Source organism: Anastrepha obliqua, chromosome 2, assembly GCF_027943255.1.
Source record: "Anastrepha obliqua isolate idAnaObli1 chromosome 2, idAnaObli1_1.0, whole genome shotgun sequence".
Classification (NCBI taxonomy): Eukaryota; Metazoa; Arthropoda; class Insecta; order Diptera; family Tephritidae; genus Anastrepha; species Anastrepha obliqua.
The window spans coordinates 121,671,046-121,691,782 of record NC_072893.1 but is presented as its reverse complement, the minus strand read 5'-3'; the positions used below and the strand labels follow the sequence as shown (position 1 = coordinate 121,691,782).

The 20,737-nt window shown below is 36.6% G+C and overlaps 1 protein-coding gene across 2 annotated transcripts; it reads right to left on the bottom strand.

Moving 5' to 3' along the window:
• Positions 1–4,136: 4,136 nt before the first annotated feature.
• Positions 4,137–20,384, bottom strand: LOC129236919 (uncharacterized). Of its 2 annotated transcripts, XM_054871221.1 has the most exons (16): positions 20,305–20,384; positions 18,854–18,897; positions 18,383–18,800; positions 18,214–18,325; positions 18,023–18,146; positions 17,749–17,957; positions 17,111–17,294; positions 16,867–17,041; positions 16,663–16,814; positions 16,396–16,602; positions 16,146–16,323; positions 15,910–16,088; positions 15,533–15,835; positions 11,000–11,143; positions 7,351–7,571; positions 4,137–4,905 (listed from the first exon to the last, which is right to left on the bottom strand). In XM_054871221.1, exons 2-16 carry the CDS (start codon positions 18,893–18,895, stop codon positions 4,779–4,781), a joined length of 2,775 nt encoding a protein of 924 aa, XP_054727196.1. In that variant the 5' UTR covers positions 18,896–18,897; positions 20,305–20,384; the 3' UTR covers positions 4,137–4,778. The 2 variants fall into 2 exon arrangements, with proteins under 2 accessions (XP_054727196.1, XP_054727194.1); XM_054871219.1 differs by lacking the exon at positions 20,305–20,384 and having other exon boundaries at positions 18,854–18,979.
• Between the last annotated feature and the right edge of the window lie 353 nt (positions 20,385–20,737).

Sequence of the window (20,737 nt, the reverse complement as noted above, 5' to 3'; positions counted from 1 at the left end):
TGTAAAAGACCCATTGTTCATCATCAGTAACGAGACGGTTTAAAAAACATTCATTTTCAAGCCGTTGCAGCAGCTGAAAACACACATTCACTCTCTGGCCGAAGGTCGACGACGGAAAGTCTATGCGGAACCCATTTTCCCAGCTTTGAAACCTTTCCCAACTGAACCAGGTGTCGGTGAACTGTTCCATGCAATGAATTTAACCACTGAGCTATCATTTCGACTGTCAAATTTGGCTCAGCTTCCACGAGATCGAGCAAGGTGTCGGAGTTAAAGACTTCAGGACGACCAGCGCGCGGGGCATCCTCCACGTCGCAGTTCCCACTTCGGAATTTTGAAAACCACTTTTGCGCAGTCCTTACACTCACGGTATCCTCTCCGTGAGCAGTGTTTATTTTTGCTGCAGCCTCTTATACGCGTTCGAAGATTTCATTTTATTTTTTAACAACACGTGCTTCTATCCGCGATTAAAATCACTTGTTGAATGCACTATATATCAAAGAGAATATAAATAGTTCCGTTATGTTCCGCGAATAATTTTTTGTATGCAAAAATCGTACAAAAGTGAAATTATGGGTAAAATACGCACGAACTTATGGGCTGACCTGATAGATCATCGGTCATCCTTGTCTACCTCATCTAACGGTAAGCCCAGAAAACTTGCTGTTTCGACAGATTGGGTCCACTGGGAGAAGGTTGTTAGATGAGTGGGTTTGATGGGACAAGTGAATATGTGGTTAGTGTCGCGCGGGGTGCCTTCACATGCTGGACATATGTTTAGTATGATGGGTTCAATTCTGGATAGGTAGCCGAATGGGTTGGTGCGTGATTACCATTCGGAATTCACAGAGAGGTCGTTGGTTCGAATCTCGGTGAAAGCAAAATTAATAAAAACATTTTTCTAATAGCGGTCGCCCCTCGGCAGGCAATGGCAAACCTCCGAGTGTATTTCTGCCATGAAAAAGCTCCTCATAAAAATATCTGCCGTTCGGAGTCGGCTTGAAACTGTAGGTCCCTCCATTTGTGGAACAACATCAAGACGCACACAACAAATAGGAGGAGGAGCTCGGCCAAACACCTAACAGAAGTGTACGCGCCAATTACTTATTTTTTTTTTTTAGGAGTTTAACCTGCTACAGTATCCAGAATGTATTTGTGCAAAGTTTACGCGGGTCTCTCCGGATAGCTGGAACTCTTCATCTGCTATAGGTGTTAGTTGTACTCCGATTACGGCATTCGGGGTTCGGAAGTTTAAAAAGGCGGCAAGTGTCTCCCGATGAATGTCGTTGACAGTCTGTCTAAGAACACTGTCCGGTCCAGTAGTTGTAGATTTACTTTAATTTTACTTTGACGCACAGGTCATCAATGTCAATACATTCCCAGAGCAGCCGGTTCTACGTTAACGGAATGGCTTATGTTTTTCCCGATCAAGGGCTACCGCCCCAGTAAACGAGGGGCACCGTACCTTTCGGCCCAGTATTGACAGCTGATTGCCAATTTTGCAGCATAAGTGATCCAGTAGATTAATTTTTCCGGATTTATTACTAATCACAGTAGATGTACAATGGACGTGGCAGTCGAAGATATTTTTGTTATTTGCATTTAATTATATTATTTATTATTAGTTCTATTTCGCTTCGGATGGCCAAACCTTGTAATCTGTCATAGAAAAAAGTGTTGCCAACTTAAAGTTTTCCGCCTAAGTACCCAAAAAAGTATCCTTCACATATTACTTGTTTGCTAGAAGAACCTCATAATTTAAAGACAAAAAAAATTCGAGAAAAATGCCTTCAAAGTTTTTAATTTGCTATGCCTCAGGACCCCTTAGGTGGTTTAGAGATTGAAAATTTTGGATTTTTCAGAAATTTTGTTTACAATAAAAAAAATTAAAAACGATATTTAAACTTTTTAGGCTTTTTATTTAACTCCTTTTACATACAGAAATTAAAAAAAATTCATGTACAAATTTTTTTCAACTTCTTTTACATACATGAATTTTACATGAATTTTTTTTTTTTTAATTCATGTAAAATTTTTTTTTTTTAATTCATGTAAAAACAAAAAACAATTTTTTAAATGGCCCTCCCGAAAAATTGGACCTGGACGGTGTTGCCCATTTTGGCTCTTCTATTTATCTGAAACAAAAACCAAAAAAATTATTATACAGTATGACTGTAGCTATTTCCCGTATTAGAATAATACGGCGCGGTTTTAAATTTGAATTTGGCACCCTAAAAGATCGCATTTTTTTCAGTTTTTTAATAAAAAAAAACGAAATAATTGAAATAATATGATTCTAGTACGGGCGATAGCCATTGATGTTGTGAACAACATATTAAAATTTCAGACGATTCGGTTGAATAGTGTATATTTTTTTGACAACACCAAACCGAAAATGTAGTTTTGAGATAATTCAGTTTAATGGATATTTTCCATTGCTGCCGCCGCGTTACGAATCTGACTCTACCGGCTAAAACGGCTGTAGAATCGAAAATACTGGGAATATCCTTTCTTCCTTTTCAAAAACATTTGAATTATACCATCTCAAAGTCTTATTCCGTACTTGCGTTTATTCGACGTTTTAGTTCGGACTTTGTTGATCCATATACTATTAAGTTGTTATATACGTCTCTGGTGCGTTCGAAGTTGGAATACGCCATCTTTATTTGGATACCAAATTATGCTTGTCATATTAGTAGGCTTGAACGTGTCCAGAAAGCTTTTGTGCGTTATGCTTTGCGTTCTTTAAATTTTACTGATCAAATTCGATCCTATAAAAGTCGGTGCTTGCTCATAATTCTAAAATCACTAGATATTAGAAGGAGTATTCTCTCCATTACTTTCCTTTTCGATTTAATAAATGGGGCTATTGACCCCCATGGCTACTCGAGAAAGTCAATTTAAATATTCCTCAGCGAAGTTTACAGAATCATGATTTTTTCTGGTTAGGGATGGTAAGAACTAATTATGCCTCCAATGCTCCGATTTCTTGAACTCTGGGAGAATTTAATTCGCTTTCAAATCATACTGGCCTGGATTTCGCTTACACAAAGAACCACTGCAAATTTGTACTAAATAAATTGATGAACTAAATTCTTAGTATTATCTAATAATCTTCCTCTGTAAATTATAAGAAATGTTATCTTTTTCGTTCACTCATTACAATTGAAAATTGTTAATTATAAGTATAATAATTTGATTAATTTATTTGGCATTAATCTGTTTTCATAGTCTGTAAGAAATGCTGTATTTTTTAGGACTATTCATTGAATAAATAAATAAATAAATAAAAGCCTATATTTTCGAAACATGAAAAAAATCGTTTTTTTGAAGATTCTACACCACCGGGACTCCTTAAGTATAAGTATACACAGATTTTCATCGAATGAGATACGGTTAACAGACATCGCCATGATTTCTTTACACAGCATTCTGAGACCTCCTACCCGGTCATCAGCATCCCCCTGACAGTTGTTAAAGGCGAACTGCACAAAATATTTCTCAGGAAAGCGCAGAAAAGACGGCCCCAATACGATATACGAAGGACTCAGAAAGTCCTTTGGACTCCTCGCCATTCAATTTCCAAACTCGTAGCTGTATTTACTGGTCATTGGATAATCGGCACACATGCGGAAAAGCTGGGCTTACCATTTAACCCCCATTGCAGAAGCTGTGGGGACCTTTCAGAGAAGGAGACTGTAGAACACTTTCTCTGTAAAAGTCCGGGTTTGGCAGCTAGACAATTAAGGTCACTAGGCGCTCCTTTCTTCGACAGCCTGGGGCAGTGCGCCAACCTAAATCCCATCAATCTTCTCCATTATATCAACAGCTCTGGCTGGCTGTAGATATCTGCCTGTTGGAGGTCTCATAATGGTATCAAAACGGCGCTTCAGTGCTACTTGAGGAGTGCCAGACTGACACTTTAACCATTTCACCTACCTACCTACCTACCTACCTACCTACCCAAGAGTAGAATTATTGGTCATTTCTGCATACTTATCTGCATATGTTTGTTTTTTTTAGATTATGCTCCGCTTCCAGCAAAGAAATGTTTGTATTCAGCTAAGTAGCAAGTAACATTTAGTAGGAGCCATTAGCCAACCCCAAAAAGTAAATTTTAAATAAACACACGTGAATAACGTCAGCAGTCAATTTAAAAATGACGGCAAACGAACAATTTATTGACATACATATGTAAATACACAAACTTTAGTGCGCCAACAGATGGGCGAGATTTTGAAAAATAAAAATCGACAAGCTAAGCAAACAATATAATTACAATTCCAAATCAGTTAATGATAAGGAGCGGAAAAATGTTTGTAGTGAGTAAACAAATGTACTTCAGCATAAAAAAGCAACGAAAAATTAAGCGCTAGGGTGTGTTTCAATAAACGGCCTATGGAAAATTTCACCAGCCTTATGGGAAAAGTACTAGCTTACACTTACATTTTTTGTTTTCAAAACAATAAAGGGCGCAAAGACAAATTTTAAAGGTTTAAGTAAATTAAGGAAGCGCAAAATGCGTAAATAAGATGCGCAAGAAGGCTACCTATTCACACCTTGTTATTTCTTACATACAATCACTCTTACTCATTGTTTATAAACATTGATAACCAAAAGGAGAATAAATTGAAAACATAAAAATATAATAACGGCCACAATGCAATGGAAAAAAATTATCGTATGTATGAACGTACATTAGCGAATTTCTAGAATATTTTACTGCAATCCACTTTTACTTGGCGGCGACTTTTCGATTCATCATTCCAACGATACCTTTACTTAGAACTCTGTGGCTTTTCTTTGGCATTTGTGTGCCCGCCCAAAGCGCTCAAATACGTATCTAAGCACTTTCGTTCGGCGTTATTTAGCATGTGATTCTGCAAGGCTTTCGCTTGAGTGCAACTAAAAAATGCGAAGAATACAAATTAAAAGTATAAGGTGTATACGCGGTGTGCTAAAAAAATAAGGTGAATTTTCATTTTTCTCAAAAAATATTTTTTTTATTCATCAATTTCTATTACATCTCCTACAAGATAGGCCTCCTCAGGTAAAACACACTTGTGCCAACCTTTTTTTCCAGTCCTCGAAACATATCTGATATGCACTTTTTGTCTACTGATGTTACTGGTCCACGTCATCCACCGATATCTAGCAATCTTCTTATGTCCACCCATGCCATGCCCACCAATCCACTCATATTACTGGTCCATTTTGTTTTTGTAGCAGCATGAACATTCCCCACACATATACGGGGAATGCTGCTGGAGTGACAGTCCTTGGAAGGATATAAATCCGGGTCGTTCCGGTTACGTAGAACTGACTGTCGTGGGAACGATTGCTAGTCCATCTCAAACACCGCTGTTGCTTGTCGAACGATATCCACCAATCCACCGATGGTGCTAGTCCATGTCGTCCACCGATATCAACTAATTCCACCGGTGTGCTCTCTCAGCGATTCGTCGATTATCTCCTCAATCGTCGCAAAACGCTGTGCCTTCATGGGTCTCTTCAATCTTGGGAACAGGAAAAATTCGCAGGGGACCAATCTGGTGAATACGGGAGTTGCGGCATGATACCGGTGTTGTTTTTAGCCAAATAATCTGTCACAAGCAAAGATGAGTGAGCAGGTGCATTATCATGATGCAAAGGCCATGCATTTTTTCTACAATTTGCTTCACGCAAATGGCGCATAACTTCAAGGTAATACACCGTATTTAACGTATGACCTTGAGGTAAGAACTTCTGCTGCACTACGCTACGGTAATCGAAGAAAACAGTGAGCAAAACCTTGACATATGATCGACTTGGTCTTGGCTCTCCTGAACTTTTCCGTTGAGACGATTTGGATTCGATGATATAACCATATACCCATGATCACGTCACCAGTTATGGCCCTCTTAAGGGGGAACACCACTGTGAACGCGTGAAAATTAAGTGATTTTCATAAATTTTTTTTTATAAGTAGGGATGATTATTTGAGTATCGCACAAATTATAATTTATTTAACATATATTCAACTATACTGATACAAATTTTTATTAAAAAATATTAAAAATTACAATTGTTATTAATATTAACGCAATGACGTCAAAAAAAACTGGTGCACCCTGGTGACCACGATACAGCGGTGAAAAATCATCTGAAAGCAAAAAAACCAAAAAAATGTTAATCTATACATCAATGGCTATCGTCGTACGTGGCGGTTTTTTGTATTTTTTTTTTTTTGTTTTTGAGAAAATGGTGCAGGTTTGAAAAATGAGTTTGTGTTTTTACCCTTTTCTTTTGAAAAAATATTAATTTTTGGAATTTTTAAAAACGGCTATGTACGACTCTAGCCAATACATGTACAAAAATGAAAAAATTAAAATCGGTTCATAAGTCTTCGAGAAATCGAGACCACCGTGTTCAGAAAAGTCGTTTTGAGAAAAACGCGTTTAAAGTTTTCATTTGAGGTTGTATGTATCTCACTACCTGCACTTATTGTATTGGGTATAACTTCGTCAATTTTCAAGATTTTAAGTTAAAATTTTTGTTAAATATTTTTGAATACATCTACTTTAAGAAAATTAAAAAAAAAAATAGATTTTTTTGAAAAATCACAGTGGTGTTCCCCCTTAAGAAAATCTGGATCATTCAACAATTCCTGAGCAATGCTCATGCGACGTTTGTTTTTGCTCAAAATTCAGCAATTTTGAAACAAACTTCACTGCCACATGCTTCATGCACAAAATTTCCGAAAAGATTGCAAGGCATGAGCCAACGGATATGCCGACATCCTCAGCAACTCCTCTAATTGTGATTCGACGATTCTCCATAATAATTTTCTTTACTTTCGCAGCATTTTCATCGGTTGTTGATGTGCTGGGGCGTTCAGAGTGAGCGTCGTCATTCACATCTTCTCGACCTTCTGTGAAAACCTTGTAACACTTGTAAAGATTTTTTTGACTCAGAGTACACTCACCGTATGCCACTGTCAACATTTCGAGTGTTTTTGAGCACTTAATTCCATTTTTCACACAAAATTTTATGCAATTCCATTGATCCATTTTTTATGCCGCTCACAAACAAACTAAACATATATTGCTACATATATTGCTAAAACCGTGAACATATCTTCGAGACGAGTGTACAAACATAAAAAACAAAATTATCGAAAGTCGAATGTATATGCATAGTCCACGAAATTTTAAAATTCACCTTATTTTTTGAACACACCTCGTATGTGTATGTGTTAGTATCAGTGCGGTATACACACATAACAAATTTAAATTGGTAAACACATGAATCAATGTCCAGAAAGGACTAAGTCCACGTAAAGACCTATGTAAATTGTAGAGCACTACTCACATATCAGGCAATACATTATCGGCGTTCACATTCAAATTCCATGTGTAGTGGTTGAGGTGCTTCAGTGCTATCAAGCGATTCTCGCCAGTGGTGGGTGGTAGTTTCTGTAGAGATTCTTGTAAGATTCGCAACACTTGCAAGACCACATTGGCACAGAGTAAGTTAGGTGAGAGTGCGGACGGCAGCTGATCGATAAAGGATTTCTGCGCACGTATAACCGACTGGAAAAGTTAGATAAAGGGTGTTTTTTTTAGAGGTTAGGTTTTCAAGTTGGCACTACTTTTTTCGTAGATGGTCTTTTTGACAGCTGTCACTTGATTTATGCTCAGTTTGGTTTGCCATTTCATAATGAATAGACTTACACCTGAACAACGTTTGCAAATCGTGCAAATTTATTACGAAAATAATGGTTCGGTTCGCGCGACGCATCGAAGAAAATTTTGTTCAGTGATGAAGCTCACTTTTGGTTAAATGGGTATGTCAATAAGCAAAATTGTCGCATTTGGAGTGAACATAATCCACAAGCCATTGCTGAGACGCCGTTACATCCTCAAAAAGTCACTGTTTGGTGTGCTCTATGGGCAGAGGGAATCATTGGTCCATATTTCTAAAAATGAAGCCGGCCATAATGTTACAGTCAATGGAGAGCGCTATAGAGCCATGATTAATGACTTTTTCGTGCCTGAATTGGACGATGTTGATGTGGACGACCTTTGGTTCCAACAAGACGGCGCTACTTGCCATACAGCCAACGCAACAATCGATTTATTGAAGGAAACTTTTGGTGAGCGCATTATCTCGCGCCGTGGACCTGTGGCGTGGCCTCCAAGATCGTGCGATATAACACCGCTGGACTATTTCTTGTGGGGCTATGTGAAGTCGCTTGTCTACGCAGATAAGCCCGAGACGATTGACGTCTTGGAAGAGATTATTCGGCGCGTTATTGCTGACATACGGCCCCAATTGCTGCAAAAAGTGGTCGAAAATTGGGCCTCTCGGCTGGAATTTATTCGAGCCAGCCGCGGCGGCCACTTGCCCGAAATCATTTTTAAAACATAATGGCAAACCCTTATCTTTATAATAAAGCTAAATTCTTGGCCATAACATTAAATTATATACGTTTTATTTCATCTTGAAAACCTAATCTCTAAAAAAAACACCCTATATAAGAAATAAATAAGCAATAAAGTTCGGTTAATTTTAGCAATAAGCGGCCTCGGTAATCTAGCGTAAGTGCACTAGACTGCCAGCCTAGAGGATGTGGGTTCGAATCCTACTCGAAGGACGGTCGTCGCACTTTTCCAAATTTACCTACTTTCCCTGTTCGTAAAAAAAACACAAAATCTCAATCCTCAAACCCAAAAACAACTTATCCTTTCCATCCTTTCTCCCGCACAATAGTCAGCGCATTATTTGCATTGTGGCTGCTTAAACAAGAAACAACAAAGAAAACCATACGTTTCCACGACAGTCGGTTACCGAAACGACCCGGATTTATATCCGGCCAAGGACTGTCACTCCAGCAGCATTCACCGTATGTAAGTATGGGGAATGTTTATGCTGCTACAACAAAAACACACAGTTACACAATGCATCAGTGGCGCCAACAAGAGGAAGCGGGCAATCGCGGTAATAGCGCAGACGCACCAAGTTTAGCGAAGTCCTCAACCATCTGTGCGATCCTTCTGCCAGAAAAATGTAAAACACAGATGGCACTCTAAGCAATAAGAAGGCGTTGGTCCTAGGCAACGACAGGTGGGCATTCCCACTACTTAGGACTGGTAGCGGCAGGTTAATCACCTACCCTGTCAGAAATAAAAAAAAATTGTTACCAATAAAAACGCAATAAAAATTAAAAAAAAACAAAAAGCATACGCGTCTATACTAGGTTGTTCAATAAGTTTTGCGGGTCGATAAGAAAAACACAATTTTATGCTTACAAATATGCCCTCCCTGTCTGCCTGAACATCAATACCCTTATTCCAACGAGATTCCAAATTTACAAATTCCATCCCTGAAGTGAAAATCTGGCAGCGCTGCAAAATACGCTTACACAGCTGCTATGACCTCACCATTTGATGAAAAACGCTTTCCATGTATGAATTTTTTTAGGTCTGGCAACAAATGGAAGTCGCTTGGTGCCAAATCTGTAGAATACGGTGGATGCTCCAACAATTCGCACTTTAATTCATGCATTTTAGCCATTATCAAAATGCTCTCGGGCAGCGGTGCATTTTTCTGATGAAAAACAATTTTTTTCTGTTACAAACAGTGTCTCTTTTTACGATTTTTTTCCTTCAGCCGGTCTAAAAGGTTACAATAATATTCAAAATTTATTGTTGTGTCAGTTTGCAAGTAATCCACAAACGAAATACCTTTCGTATCCCAAAAAACTGATGGTAACCTTCTTCTGGGCCCGATTTCTGGACACAAACTCGTTGCGGAGCAGAAGAACCAGGTTCTCACCGCACTTTAGCATCTTGTTTTGATTTAGGATCATAGTGATAGACCCAATTCTCATCTATAGCGATGAATCGATGCAAAATCAATTTCATTATTTCTAAAACGCGCTAAATGTTGCTGCTAAAGTCGCATTCGAATGTGTTTTTGTTTCATTGTTAGCGAAAGCGGCACCCATTTTACCCACAGCTTTCTCAATAATTGGCGCTTACACCCTTTTTGGGTGTTGGGCCGAGCTACTCCTCCTATTTTTGTGGCGTGCATCGTGATGTTGTTCCACAATTGGATGGGCCTACAGTTTTGAGCCGACTCCGAACGACAGATATTTTTATGAGGAGCTTTTTCATGGCAGAAATATACTCCGCGGTTTGCCATTGCCTGCCAAGGGGCGACCGCTATTAGAAAGAACTTTTTCTCATTTTGGTGTCTCACGGAGATTCGAATCTACGGTCTCCGAATTCCGAACGATAGTCACGCAACAACCAATCGGCTACGGCGGCCTGTATATAAAACCCGGATTTATATCCGGCCAAGGAATGTCACTTCAACAACACAGGACTGTTTATGCTGCTACAACAACAACAACGGCGGTCGTCCTAAGCGAATGGGTTTGTGCATGACTACCATTCGAAATTCAGAGAACGTAGAACGTTTTGAGAGCGGTACTTACGAATTCTCGTCTCTGGAAAACTGCGCCACGAATTAACTAGCAAAGAGTTGCAGGCATTCTACTATCTTTCTGCAAGTATTGGCTCTAAAGACCCTATCTGGTCAAAGTCCAATGCAAAAATGTCTAAGTCGCTAATTTTGGTTGACCGTTTTGCAATTAACTCAATATTAGTATAACAACTGTCTAGTGGATACACACGTTGACAGGATTACCTTCTCATGGTAAAGTGAAATGCTTCGTCTGCGACAGTGCCAACTGGTGGAATACCGTATATTGGCCAAAACTGTTTAGTCAAGCTTACTAGGATGACATTCCTTGACGGAATATGAATTCAATTAATAGAAATTATCCTCCCATAATCACTTATTCAAAACCGCACTTTATCTGATCGAGTCCGTCGAAGTGCGCCATTTCTTGTACGCCCAGTTAAGTGATCTTAATAAAGACAATTCATTACCCAATTCATACCGCGCATTATTCCAGTAATTTTAATTTAAGAAAATTATATTTTTAACTTACCATTACTGCATCCATTTTGAAAGGCGGCTTCTGTTTATAAAGATTGTAGACTAATACAGCCGATATATGCACAAAATTTCTGAATTGATGCGTACTTAAAGCCACCATAAATGCGAACAATTCATCGTTGAATTTATGAGAAGTCTGAAAAGGAATAAAAATTGAAAGAAAAGTATGGAAAACATAATCTAAGAAATATAATAATTAATAATTTTTCCAAAAACATAGACTAATAATTTGCATTATCATTCTCTCAGTCCTTTGCAATGAAAGTTGCATATGAAATTTGTTGCATAGTTTGAGGGTGATTGAGTGTATTTAACACGTTGGGTGCCATGTGAGTCCAGGTTGGTCTCACAGTGCGAAGAGACTTTCAGGCCTCGTGGTGACACTTGGTCTCACGGTATAACGTGTGAGATTTCGGTTTGTGCTGATGCAGCTGCTTCATAGAGGCTATTAGTAGTAGTGTATTCACGCCATACTAGAGCCATTGCATCGTTTATGCTGCTTGACCTATGGGTATGAGACCAATGTGGCATCATATGGCCTATTCAAAAAGTGATTAAAATTAACGGATTTTTTTACTCGTCTAGGTTTTATTTATATTTTTAGGGAGAAATAATAGCTTTTGGATACAGTTTTTGATTAAAATAAACTTATTAGTTACAGTCAAATTCATATACCTAAATATTTTTACATCAATTCATTACGAAAAAAAGGAAAAAAAAAATTAACTCACTTCAAGTACATTAACATTTTTACATCAATTTATTGAATTTTGTGTTATTTTATGGCAGTCAAAGAAACATTGAAGACAATAGTATTTTTCACATGCTACGCATTTCAATGTGGTTTGCGGTGTTTTCCTGGTAGCCTGTTCTCTACCCGACTCTTCGGCTATTCTTTTGTAGCATATTATACACCGACGGCGCTTTGATCGACAGAGATCTTCCAATCTATGAGCTTTTGGTTTTGGTACGTCCAATTCATGATCCTTTTCGAATAAACTTTCAACAATTTTTTCCTTCAATTCCGTTATTGATAGTTTTTCATTGGTTACTTCTTTATAAACCACAAAAGCATTCACTAAAACCGTTCCTGTTATTAGTTCCATGGCAAGTTTCCTATACCATTTCAAAGAACGGCGAAGACAGGTATTGTAAGATTTCATTTGGTCAGATATATCTATGTAGGATTTGTATTTGTTATATTCAACTACATTTTTTGGTTTCAATACTTCTCGTTGTCTTTGTTTTACTTTTATCATTTCTTCCCCATACTTCGTACTTAGAACAAGAACGTCTCTTTTGTGTTTCCACTTTTGAACCACAATACCTTCCTTACATTCAGTGGATATACATTCTCCTATCTTCAGTTTTCTTTGAATTACTTCTCTTGGATTAAATTTTCGGTTTGATCGCAGAGTACCAATCAAATGCGTTTTACGTTGCAGTAAAGTATTTGCCAAGCTAACAGACGTATAATAGTTATCTGTACAAAGTATACGACCCTGATCAGCAATAATTGAAAACGATTTCTTGGCATTATGCTGGGCAAGCAATTCTGATAAATCGACTTTTCCTGCCAATATGATTGCAATGAAGGATATGGGCACAACCCCATCCAGATGATTATACTGATAAGTTTTTCAATTTCATTACGATTAGTTGGTGTCCATTTTTGAATACGGGAATTCGGCAAAGAGTCTTTCTGGGTGCATTGAGAAGCATAGCGATTTGTTTCTAGTACCTAAACACAAACAATTTTAGATATTGAATATATCTACCTGCTTCCAATGGCGACAACTTACAATTAGGTCCAATATATCGTTATTTACAAACAATTTGAAGAAGTCCACTGGCTCTTTATTCTACATATCGTATAGCTTACTTTGATAGCCAGAAGAATCTTCGGTGAAAGAAAAAGTTTTAAATTTGTTTCCATCTGCAGGATACCAGTCAAAGGTACTCCTTTCGTTTGTGTGAGATCTGTTTGCTATATTTTCAGATAAATTTACTTCTTCATTTTCTTCTTCGGAATCGGAAAAATGCAAATGTTCAATAACAATCGAAAACGTTTGATCAATAGCGTCCATTTCGCGTCTTGAAGTTGATGGTTCATCCTCAGGATTTACTTCTGCTCTTTTTTTACGAGGAGGTGGTTCGCTATATTCACTACAGTCGGAATCACTTGAGCTTGGTTGATACTCATCCGATGTATCATTATTAGCAAACGGATCACTCCTCTCATTTTCCTCATCGGACATAAGTTCTTGCCATGGCGCAAGTGTATGTTCTTGTTTTTTTCATAAGACGACATTTTTTTACTTTTTCACCGACGCACACAGAATCACTAACTAATTATTCAGTCAAACAATTTGAAATCAAAATAAACGCTAAAGCTTGCAAGCTAAAACATTATCAAAATTGTTTAAAGTGCAAAGAAGAATGTGTGGTGACACGTTGGTCTCATGTGGCACAGAAGTTCTAACGGTCAATCTCCTGGCCCTGTGAGACCAACGTGTCACCATAAACAAAAAGTACCGCTATTTATCGAATATTACATATATTTTAAGAAAAATCGGATATTCAGAATTGTTGAAGAATATTCTATTGTATTATGTAAAGTTTTAAGATTATCATTGACCAAAAATAAAATTTTGAAAATCAAAATAAAAATTTTAAAATTTTTTTAGGTCATACGAGGTTTGTTCAAAAAGTGGTGAGCCTTAAAAAAAATCGTCTTCTAAAAAAAGGTATGCCGCTGGCGACACGGATTCCGGGACTCACAGATGTCTGAAATCAAAAAGACAAAAAGGTTCTTGTTCTGCATAAATGTCGTTATCGTGTGAGGTACGATCTTTAAAAAAAATAAAATTTGACAAAATGCCGGACGTTCCAAGATGAACCTCCGTTTTTTGACCCTTTTTTTACTTTAAAGGCCCGAAAAAAATATTAAAATTTTTTTCCCCCGAATGATCGTAGTTCACACGATAACGATATCGATTCAACGTCATTTAAATTATATTTCATCAAAAAAATTTAAAAATTAAAATTTTTTTTTTTTAATTTTTTTTTTAATTTTTTTTTTTATATTTTTTCATATATTTTAATTTTTATTTTTTTAATGAGGTGAGGGCCGCAAGCTGTCGTTTCCACGACAGTCGGTTCTACGTTACCGAAACAACCCGGATTTATATCCGGCCAAGGACTGTCATTCCAGCAGCATTCACCGTATGTAAGTATGGGGAATGTTTATGCTGCTACACAAAAACAACAACAACCGCCGCAAGCTATACTTCCTATTTCAAAAACTATAGCATCTTGCACTCAGATTTTTGTCTGCCCATTTTGGGGCTGAAATAATTCAAACCACTCTAAAATTTTTTTAGGTCATACGAGGTTTGTTCAAAAAGTTTTGAGCCTTAAAAAAAATCGTCTTCTAAAAAAAGGTATGCCGCTGGCGACACGGATTCCGGGACTCACAGATGTCTGAAATCAAAAAGACAAAAAGGTTCTTGTTCTGCATAAATGTCGTTATCGTGTGAGGTACGATCTTTAAAAAAAATAAAATTTGACAAAATGCCGGACGTTCCAAGATGAACCTCCGTTTTTTGACCCTTTTTTTACTTTAAAGGCCCGAAAAAAATATTAAAATTTTTTTCCCCCGAATGATCGTAGTTCACACGATAACGATATCGATTCAACGTCATTTAAATTATATTTCATCAAAAAAATTTAAAAATTAAAATTTTTTTTTTTTAATTTTTTTTTTAATTTTTTTTTTTATATTTTTTCATATATTTTAATTTTTATTTTTTTAATGAGGTGAGGGCCGCAAGCTGTCGTTTCCACGACAGTCGGTTCTACGTTACCGAAACAACCCGGATTTATATCCGGCCAAGGACTGTCATTCCAGCAGCATTCACCGTATGTAAGTATGGGGAATGTTTATGCTGCTACACAAAAACAACAACAACCGCCGCAAGCTATACTTCCTATTTCAAAAACTATAGCATCTTGCACTCAGATTTTTGTCTGCCCATTTTGGGGCTGAAATAATTCAAACCACTCTAAAAAAATGCCACCTAAAATGTATATTATGTATACACCCTTTTCGGTGTTTGGCCGAGCTCCTCCTCCTATTTGTGGCGTGCGTCTTGATGTTGTTCCACAAATGGAGGGACCTACAGTTTCAAGCCGACTCCGAACGGAAGATGTTTTTTATGAGGAGCTTTTTCATGGCAGAAATACACTCGGAGGTTTGCCATTACCTGCCGAGGTGCGACCGATATTATACATTTTGGTGTTTCATGCAAGGAGATTCGAACCTACGTTCTCCGAATTACGAACGATAGTCACGCTACAACCCATTCGGCTACGGCAGTTTATTATCATTATTTTATCAACACTCCAGTTAATAGAAGCACAACCTCTCTTCTTTCTATGCGGTTTTAGTTGATTTAGTCAATCAGCCTAAGTGTATGCAACAAATACGCAATTAAAATACAGCAGCTAAAACTCTAATACTTACCAAACCATAATGCAAGCATAGCTTCCAAGCTGCCGGCGATGGCAGCACCACATATTTTGATGAATGTAATTGTGTGAATTTTTGAAACATGAACTGCTGATATTGCAAAATATATTTGGAATGCAATTCCATATTTTCCTCGCTTACATTCTGTGATGACGTTGAATAATTCGATTTACGCAGCAAGCTACTTTCCAACAGCGTTTGCACCAATACATGATATGGACGCAAGAGCAGTGGTAAATTACAAATCTCAGTGGAATTGTGAAAAGTGCAGTATAAATCTACAAGACATATAAAATACTGAAATTCGAAAAAAAACAAATAAAAGTTAATTTCACTTCAATCATATAGAACTTAAATCAAGTATGAATTACCGTTTTCAAGCGATTCATTTCTGCATTTGTTTTTACACCAGCATTAGTCAGAGAATCGAGCAAATATTTTTCCAATGCGCGTATTTCAACAGCGAGCCACTCTTGTGTAGTTTTCGTTAAGTCTTTAGCACGCGATAATTTAATACAAGCATGCACCAGCAATTCAGTGGCATAAATATCTGAAATTTCGGAGGTTTGAAAAGTGCAAAGTTAAGTGACGAGCACAATTTAAATACCAATAAAAAGTTGATGCTTATTAGCCAGATCATGTAGTTGTGGATTTTCAATTAATCGTTCATGCAGCGTGCGTATTAGTGGATCCAACGTATCCAAGACATCGTAGTCTAGCAGCAGTAGCACACAAAGCTTTTTCAAAATATTATCGTAGGTGCTTACTTGCGCAATGCTTGGCGTCTATAAATATGAGGAAACATTTCGAAATTATTTTTAATTTTTGGTTTTTAATTTCTTTCGGAAATTTAATACCTTCTTTTCATCGAGCGCTGCGAGAGATCGCTCTATTTCCATATATTTTGTGTAAAGGTATACGCCACACATTTCTAACTGCTCAAAATTTTTAGTCTCTTCAATACAACGTGCAAACTGCATAAATAAATTCAACAAATAAGGATAGTGCAAATTTACGCCACTTTTCAATTCCAATATAAAATATTCCTCGAAGACCAAAAGCAACTGCAAGACAAAAATGCGTTAACGGTAATATAAATATTTGCATTTCTCCGTTAAAAATACCTCTTTTGCACCACCACAACTGCCGCGTAGCAGTTCCAGCTCGGTAAGACTATATAACTGCAGCAGTATGCCCTTCAAACACTGACTATTTAATGACGTGAGCATGGCTGGCAACATTTGGAAAGCGAAAATAATTTCGTGTGCATATTTTTCTGAAAGTAAAAATTTAATTTAACATATAAGTGCATTTTTTATCTACTTTACCGAAATTTAACAACATTTTCCTATAAGCAACAATGGTAACTTGTGCAATGAAATAATGCATTGCAAGTGGCAAATTATCATCTTTCAGCAAATCAAAATATACGCGCACCCTCTTCATATAAGCAAAGTTGGGCCAGAGAGCAGCGACATATTTCGGCAAGGAATCAATGGAGTTCTGCGATATATGAAAAGAAAAAATAGCAATGATTATCGGTGGTATTTCAGAAAAACAAATTGATTGCACCATTTCTGTAAAATAATACTCGAGTATATGCTTTAGGAGAAAATCATCTGCGGTTGCTTTACTACGTGCCATGCTGAAATAGAGCTCAGCTGCTGTTAAAGCAACATTTTCGTCCGTGTGCAAAGCGAGTCCAAGTATGGCTTCGAGAAAAGTTTTCGAAAAACAGGCCAGGTCAAGCAGTTGTCTAGATTAAGAATTTAAAAATGATTTAATTATTTAAAAATTATTTAAGAATTTAAAAATTATTTAAGAATTTAAAAATTATTTAAGAATTTAAAAATGATTTAAGTATTTAAAAATTATTTAAGAATTTAAAAATTATTTAAGAATTAAAAAATTATTTAAGCATTTAAAAATTATTTAGGAATTTAAAAATTATTTTAGAATTTAAAAATTATTTAAGAATTTAAAAATTATTTAAGAATTAAAACATTATTTAAGCATTTAAAAAATTATTTAGGAATTTAAAAATTATTTTAGAATTTAAAAATCATTTAAGAATTTACAAATTATTTAAGAATTAAAAAATTATTTCAGCATTTAAAAATTATTTAGGAATTTAAAAATTATTTTAGAATTTAAAAATTATTTACGAGTTCAAAAATTTAGTAACAAATATTATATTTTTTTTTATTTACCCTTGTAATTCATGCAAAAATTTAAGTGCAGCCATTAGTAACCGTTTCGTTTTCTCCAATTTTAATACTGTATAGTAAATTTCCTGCATACGCATTTCAATAAGAAAACTTAGAAATGTCTCTTTAATATTTGCATCAAGTTGTGTTACAAGATTGTTTAGCATACGTATCAGGCATTTGAAGAGATTGCAATGAGTCGCTTTTTGTTGCTGGAATAAACAATTCAAAATAGTAATGTAACAAAACACATTTAAATTTGCCTTAGCTATTGTACCTCAACACTAAAGCCAATGTAAAAGTATTGACATGCGTCTTCAGCAAAAGCGTTACTTATTGCAAAATCCTTCTCCACCAGTGCCCCCAGACCTTCAGCAATGTACGCATGACACTCTTTAAAACTATTAATTTCATACAAAAGAGAAAGTATTAATTGTAACCGAATGTCTATGCGAATTTCAAACATACAATAAACCATTCAATGCATTATGAAATAGATGTGTGCACACTTCGTCCAAATGCTGGAAGCGGTTATGGAACTCCGTCCTGATTTTGTGAACACCAAGGAACAGTCTGTAGTCTATAAGTATTTTTAAATTTGTATTTCAAGTTAAAATATAACACAGTTTAAACGTACTTAAGCGCGCAAGAGGTTCTTGTAGGTACTGCACTTGCATTTTGGCATTCTGTTCCAATAAGTCCGTATAGCAATTACACCAAATGCCTAACAGCTGCAAGACACGCTTGATTGGACCGGAATCCGTTTCTGTAGTTGCAGCATTTTCTTGTTCCTCGCGTGCCGTTCGGCATAATTGCATAAGAAAACGCTCGAAAGAGTTGAAGAAAATCGAATTGCAATGGAATATGTAGAGATGACAACCAGACGCCTCCCAATCGAAGCCTTTCCCTGCTTCCAATTGTTGCACTGTAATGTTGGTATGCAAGCCAATTGCTTTGAATATTTCATTAATTAGCTCCGCTGTAAATGCCAAGCAAAGTTCACCTTTGCGCTCGGAACGATACAACAACTGTTTCATGCATCTCGCCGCTTCAACCTGGGGAAGAAGACATGGACCGTAAGAAGTATTTTTTGTACTCATTTGCTTACCTCTGGCGTTGAGCCAAATTTCAAAGCAGCCACAAAATTCATAGCTGCAATAAATTATTTGTTTTGAAAAGATAATATGAACTTCAAATTGAATGAAGAATTAAACGAAGAACAACTACTTCAAAGCTCAACCGTTAACAAGTCGAATTGAATACTTTAGGTGGCGCCCAAAAATCGGAGAGTCAAGGCGAATTGAATATCTTATAGGCCCGTCACAATGGGTACGTTGGAGCAATGGATTTAATTGGCAGCAAAATAAGTTATTAGATTTCGGCCGCCGTAGCCGAGTGGGTTGGTGCGTGGCTATCATTCTGAATTCAAAGAGAACGTATGTAGGTGCAGATCTCGGTGAAACACCAAAATTAAAAAAAAAATTTTAATAGCGGTCGCCCCTCGGCAGGTAATGGAAAAATGTCCGAATGTATTTCTGTCATGAAAAAGCTCCTCATAAAATACAACATCAAGACGCACGCGACAAATAAGAGGAGGAGCTCTGCCAAACATCCAAAAAGGTGTATGTGCCAATTATATATATATATACCTATATATAATAGATTGTGTATTTGAGCCGAAGCTGCCACATACGTGCCGTACGCTATGCTGGAATGTGCATAAATTAGCAACTTTCTACTTTTGATGTACGGCGAAACTGACAACTATTTAAAGAAAAACAATTTTGTATGGCTTAAATTTTTATCGATAGTGTTTTTTATTATATTAAATTAAATGCAGAAAATAAATTTTCATTTCATTTATTGCCCAAAATCATTTTAGCAGAAAATAAATGGGATATATAAAATTCACATGCACTTTTGAATAAATGCTTGAAATAGTAGAGAAAAGCGTAAAAAGTGAATGTGCCTCCCGATCCCCAAGTTATGGATGTTGTTGTTGTAGCAGTCACATGGTCACATCCACCGCTTACGGCTACCATAAATTCTATTGAAACCCAGCAATAAGCATTAACTTTATAACATATTTCACAACCAACAAACACTTGCTTATGCACAACGAAGTATGATATTTGCTTCCACGACAAGAACACCCGTTTTTTCTCTAGTTTATAAGCGGCAATACGTTCATTGTAGCACCACGATACGTTTAATACGTTAAGTTAGTCAATGCGTTGCCGCAAAGGACCCATTGTGGCATCCCTATTAGGTAGCGCCCATGAATGATAGAGAAATAGATCGAGCCTGTCGAATTTTCTGTGCCGTAAGGGTCCATATATAAACCAACAAAGGTAAGTGGAAGAAGAAGAGTAGGGAAAAGCAATGGAAACAACCAAAACTATACTTTCTTGTCACGGTGTCTACCCCATAAAAAAGCAAAAAAACTGCATTTTGAGGTTCCATATTAATTTGCGATTTCACAATTTAACACACGACACTTTTCTTTCATTAATTTGTTTAGTTAAAGCTCACAAATCACGGAATTACCAAGCCACTTACTAAATTTTCACGAACATGTATGTTTTCTCCCCCTTTTGCTTCTTTTGTTTGTTTGTTTTGTATTGGGAACGGAGCCGACGTCAGACTTATATAAATCGCGGATAATAAAGTAAATGTTTTTTAAGGCGCCACCTAAGGTACTCAATTCGTCTTGAACCGTTACCATGTGTAAATAAATGCAGGGTTGTATTAACTTTAAATTTGGTATTTGACAGATTTTAACAATCGATATACATACATATGTACCTATTTATGCAGGGTAAACAAAATATCGAAAATAATAAAAACTGAAGCTTCGTTTAAAGTGTATGAATGGCGGCAAGGCGCATTCATTAAAAGTGGTGGCACTAGACGAACAAAAATTATCATTAGGCATAATTCATCATTAACAACTTTTGTTTCTTTTTGTTGCTTCCTTTATATGTTTATGAAG